The 5746-nt window shown below is 36.3% G+C and overlaps 1 protein-coding gene across 2 annotated transcripts in view; it reads right to left on the minus strand.

The window, feature by feature from the left end:
- Window positions 1–972: 972 nt before the first annotated feature.
- Window positions 973–5746, minus strand: part of LOC107716171 (adenosine deaminase-like) — a 22392-nt gene continuing 17618 nt past the window's right edge. For both annotated transcript variants that reach the window (XM_016522537.1, XM_016522538.1), the window contains 6 exons: window positions 5173–5297; window positions 4477–4548; window positions 4020–4121; window positions 3145–3212; window positions 2031–2160; window positions 973–1927 (listed from right to left, as the gene is read on the minus strand). In XM_016522537.1, coding sequence (XP_016378023.1) covers window positions 1823–1927; window positions 2031–2160; window positions 3145–3212; window positions 4020–4121; window positions 4477–4548; window positions 5173–5297 — 602 coding nt within the window. In that variant the 3' untranslated portion in view covers window positions 973–1822. The remainder of the gene's footprint in view (window positions 1928–2030; window positions 2161–3144; window positions 3213–4019; window positions 4122–4476; window positions 4549–5172; window positions 5298–5746) is intronic.

Here is a 5746-nt window from a genome sequence, read left to right on the forward strand (position 1 = left end):
GGAATGACATTATTGCTTTCAGTTTCTTATTTATTTATTTTCAAGTTGGGTGTGGATGTATTTGAATAAAGTATATTTGCATTGGCTTTCCATTTCTCAAATTTAGGAAAATTATGATACAAGTAAGGGATAATGTTCAATCATTACATCATTATACTCCCCAAATAAATATGCGGACAAGAAAATGAAATGTTGAATAGCTGAAAGGATAATTTTACATCTGAGTAAAAATGCACTTGGAAGATTAACAAACGCAAGTTTGTTTGTTTTTTAAACGTGAGCTCATTTTACCTTGAGCGCTGCGTTTTAGAACGCAATGTTATGCAGGAGATGCTGCAAAAGTCAGAGAACGGAACGGGCAAAGATGTATGTCTAGGTAGCGCATGCTTGCATTGAAATAGTGAGAAGCAGCGGAATGGAATGCGTTCTTTTTTTTTTAACGACACTTAATAATTGAAACGCAAGGTGGCGCCAGTTGCGTTTGTATGTATGTATTTTCAGCTATAACCGAAAATTTGTACATCAGGTCGCGCAGAGTGCCACGACTGACCGATTTAGACCCTATTAATTAAAACATTAAAAACGTCTCAGGTTACTTATGTAACCATGGTTCCCTGAGTAGGGAACGAGACACTGCGTCCTCTTCATAAACAGGCCAAGAACCACACAACCATTCAGATGCAAAATTATTTGTATTGATAGTTTATACAGTGACAAAGCTCTCAGGCCCTTCCTTCCCACATTTATAGTCCGTATGTTTTCCTATGCAGTTCACATTATACAACACAAAATGTAAAACCTGACAATGATTTTTCACTAGGCTGATTAACTCCATAACTGAGTTACATGAATAGTCTTTTGGTAAATGCCCTCTGGTGCCAAGAACCAAACAACCATTCAGATGCAAAATTATTTGTATTGATAGTTTATACAATGACTTTGTCATAGTTTATACAATGACTCTCAGGCCCTTCCTTCCCACATTTATAGTCCGTATGTTTTCCTATGCAGTTCACATTATACAACACAAAATGTAAAACCTGACAATGATTTTTCACTAGGCTGATTAACTCCATAACTGAGTTACATGAATAGTCTTTTGGTAAATGCCCTCTGGTGTTAGAACCAAAGAACGACCAAATTTAAAGGGGTTTTGCACATCATTTCATCATCAAACATCTAATAACAACTTTAATATCAATAGACAACTGTTACCCAAAGGTTTGTATATTGCATATAAAATATACATTAGATGAACACCAGACACAAGATCATATTCTGGTTTAATGTTTTGGATTTATACATTATTTCCATTGTAAAATTGTAGAATACAGCTGAGCTACTATTTAATTTCATTCTCATAGCACCATTCACATGTTATACAGCTTAACATGCTTCATATAAAGACTTTTTTTCTTTATTACATTATGGTCATATTCTGTGCGTATACTGTGAAGAGCATAAAGTATAGTGACTTAAATAAAAAAATAAAAATTATAGTAAATGTTTAGGCTACAGATATTACAATACTTGTAAAAATGTTGATGTAGATGAAAGGCAACAGCATTTGGTCAAACCCAGTATGCTGGAACAGCGGTTAATGAAATATAAAATACATTTGTAACACGTATTTTGATGAATGGCATGTTAACTTCTAAAGTTGAATCTTTGTTGGAGATTTTTATGTATGGTATTTATTATTTTTGTGTAAATATTTTGCTGAGAAACGCGTTTATGAGTTCTCCAGTTTCAAGGAATCAGGAAAAGGCAAATGTCCTGAAAGGCTCTGCTCGCTGCATACTTGTTTATAACAGTGCTGAGCTCAAAAGCCTGTGCTTTTCAGCATGCCATAGGCCTTAGAGAGTTGTTCAAGAAGCTCCTCTTTCTCCTCCGCGGGAAGAAAGCAGGACTTAGCTGCATTTATATTCTGTGAAAACAGAAGCAGACAGTATAATTCAAGTCACTTTTTTGCCATGATATGGTCATATCAGAGTTCATTCGAGAGCCTGTTTTGGCAAATTGTGTCTCACCAGTCTCTTGAATTCCTCTTCAGTGAAGTCCATGTATTTCTGCACCACCTGATAGTCCGAGTTCAAGGTGGAGTCAAAGATGGTAGGGTCATCTGTGTTTAAGGAGTAGTTAGCTTTGTCCTTCATGAATCTGAAACACACAACCAGATTTTTCAAACTTGAACTAGTTAACTCTGGATCATTTTAAACCCCGGGTAAACGGAATCCTAGGTTATATTCTTTAACTTTCCACGTGATTTCAGCCCTCTTTGCCACCTATACTACCAAAATGGCCAGAAACAGCACTGCTGCTTGTAATTTACCCAAGGTTACCCATTAATCCTGGGTATTCATAAACTTACGTTTCAAACTGTACATTCCCAAAACCAGTTCTTATTTGCATTGTTTTGAGTGTCACTGCGCATCCTCGTATTATATATTGCTTTGTTTTCCTGAATGGACTTTTTAGACTATAAAGTTAAGAATCCAATTTACTCCAATTCATGTGTTTTCCGTCAACATTTGACTTTTTTCCCCTCAAACGCTGAAACTACCGTGGTCACATTTGGTTGACTGTCCAAAGCACACGAATATGACGCATGCGATTGGGTGTATGTTGCTAAGCATCTAGTTATACCACTATAACACAACATTGTTTCACATTGCACAAGTTTGGCACCGCAAAAGAGCCACTAACCATACTCTGCAGTAGGGTTTCATAACCACGGGTAAAAAGTGGTGCTAAGCCCACTTCTAATTAACAAATGTGAAACGTTCCTTTAGGGGTTAAAAAGCAGGCTTTAGACGAATGATAACCCGGGGTTATGTGCAGTATCAAAAGCCCTGCGTGAATTGTCCAGTTTAATTCTGTAATGTACCATATTTCTGAGTGAAACATGATAGGCACACAACCGTTCCTAATGCATTAGATGGTGAAATGCAACAGAAATGGAGTCAGAATGGGAGTCTGCTAAAGCAGTGCTAAAATAGCTATTTGGCAATTTGTTAACATTATCTAATAGCCTAACTGTTGTTAATGAAAAAGTGGAATAACATGCACCAACAAATTGTTCACAATAGGACCAGGAACATGCATTAAAAAAGTAAACATTAGAGTAAATAACCCTATTCTCACGTGATGAGAGGATGTTTGGTGAAGTCTGGGTCACAGGCTCCTGTCAATCTGCTAGAGATAGGACACATCTAGAGAAACACAAGACACACACACCATCAGGATCACAATGACACTGAAACATCGTGTAGATTAATATCCATCTTTAAACATCTCATAAATATTCTGGTAACAAAAATCTAAATATTAGTACACTGAGAGACTGTCCGGTGACACCATTTATAAACAGATATTTAAATACTGTCCACTAGAGGGCAGTATGAGATTACATTTGATAAAATCCTGTTTCTTAGTCTTGTTTCTGGCTCAACAAATTTTGTCTCTCATTCTGACACACACCTAGTTCAGGTCATGGAGCACACACTTAATGAACTTAATGAGCTGTTACATAAGAAAGATATCAGTAAAGTAAGCACTCATAATGTATGCAATAAGGTCTGGTTATCTGTGACAAACATTTTTAAAGATAATGTATGTAAATGTGTGTGTGTGTGTGTGTGTCAATATTGAAAACAGTTAATATTTTACTTACTATTTTAATAATTTTTTAAATCTTCATTCATCGTCTAAATAACATCTTGGGATAAAAGTTGGTTAAAAGCCATTAAAAAATGGCTCCGATAATTGAAATTAGTTCTGATAAAAGCTTAATCATTGTTTGCAGATGCTAATTTTTTACTGACCCTAATATTGGGTTGTTACTGTATGTGAGCACTTTGACCGAGAATGCAGTCTTGGTGCAACATGCAGATATACATGACGCATTGTAAAGTTATGCACGATAATGGCATTTTTATCAGACTAATGATGTAAATGTATGTGGGTGTGTATCTCAAAGTGATTTCTGTAACTGTCAGGAAGCTGCCATCTAGTCTTACCTCAAAATGCATGTTTTGTTGGAGCAGTTGTTTATACAGAGCTTGATCTTCAAGCGTGTGGTATCCATGGCCAATGCGTTCTGCTTTCAGAACTTCCACAGCCTGCAAAGGGAACGCACATTATGGGAAGAGTTGGCACATAGTTTCAGATCCGAGGGTGTTTTCTTGTGTATTGACATTTTGAAAACTGAGCTGAGCGGTTGTGGTGTTTTCTGAAATATCTGTCTTTTTTGATTTAGTACTTGGGAAGGAAATGTACTTCCCAGACAGAACTTCCTCACAGAATAACTCTAAAGCTGATAGTTAAGAACAGCCTCAGCACTGTTACACAATTTTCCATCTGTACAACAGATAGATGGCGAATCGTTATGTTTTTGTGAGAAGCACATTTTGAGTGGTTATTGTATTCTTGCTGAATACTTTATAATAAATGCTGAGCAAAAGAGGAAACTCGTACCTCCTTCACCACACCGGCATGGCCCACTTCTCCAGCATGCACTGTTCTGTGCACCTCACTTCTGACTGCTTCCTGTCAAAAACAAAACTGTGTACTCACAGAACACTGCCAGCAATATCTGTTTTTCTGCAGATGGGATAAAAGCACCAAGCAGCATGACAGCATCTGTAGTATGTACTCTATTATTCTTGCCTCATTAAACAAAAGATATTGCTTTCAAACAGTGTTTGTAAGCTTCAGTTTAGATCACGGGATGATAAGGAACTTGTTTTGTTTCCCGAACATCTCAGCTGTGGCTCCTAGCATGCGAATGGTCTAAACAGATGTCTCTGTCTGTGTTATCTAAATTATGGATTATATAAGAGTTTCCAAGCCAACAAAGTACAATTAAATCTCCTAAAGTTTTAAATACATCAACTAATCAAAGTTTTACAGTGATGTTAGACTTGTACATGTAAAGCACTTCAAATAGGCAAAGTGATTCATTTTTGCTAGGAAGGGAACTCAAGGAAAAAGAAGATGTTGACAAAATGATATGTTGATAACAAGACATACGATCATCATGTATGTTCTGTCAAATTCTGAGAATCCTGTGCAGGCAGTTTCGTAACAGACCTAATAAAGATGAGCTTAATCTCTCACTAGATGATCCAGTGAGAAAATTGCAGCTCATATGGAGTATGTGTGGTTTCTTACCTCAAATGCTCTCTTGTGTCCTGGGTACGACACACAGTCCATGGATTCATCTCCTGCTAGGTCTATTCCCACAACTCCATCTTTACCATACTTCTTGCACAGCTCGACCACGTCCATAGACCAATCTACAGCAGCAATAAGCATTAGATTATAACAGTCAATGATTTGGGTGTATTATCATTTCCTCATATGCTGCATATATAAGCTGATAATTGCATGATTTGGCCGATGCATTAATTATATAATATGATTTATATATATATATATATATATACACACACACACACACACACACACATATGTGATCCTGGACCACAAAACCAGTCATAAGGGTCAATTGAGATTTATACATCACCTGAAAGCTGAATAAATAATCTTTCCATTGATGTACGGTTTGTTAGAATAGGATAATATTTGGTCGAGATACAACTATCTGGAATCTGAGGGTGCAAAAAAATCAAAATATTGAGAAAATTACCTTTAAAGTTGTTCAAATTAAGTTCTTAGCAATGCATATTACTAATCAAAAATTAAGTTTTGATATATTTACAGTAGGAAATGTACAAAATATCTT

Source organism: Sinocyclocheilus rhinocerous, unplaced genomic scaffold, assembly GCF_001515625.1.
Source record: "Sinocyclocheilus rhinocerous isolate Xijiao unplaced genomic scaffold, SAMN03320098_v1.1 scaffold148, whole genome shotgun sequence".
Taxonomy (NCBI): domain Eukaryota; kingdom Metazoa; phylum Chordata; class Actinopteri; order Cypriniformes; family Cyprinidae; genus Sinocyclocheilus; species Sinocyclocheilus rhinocerous.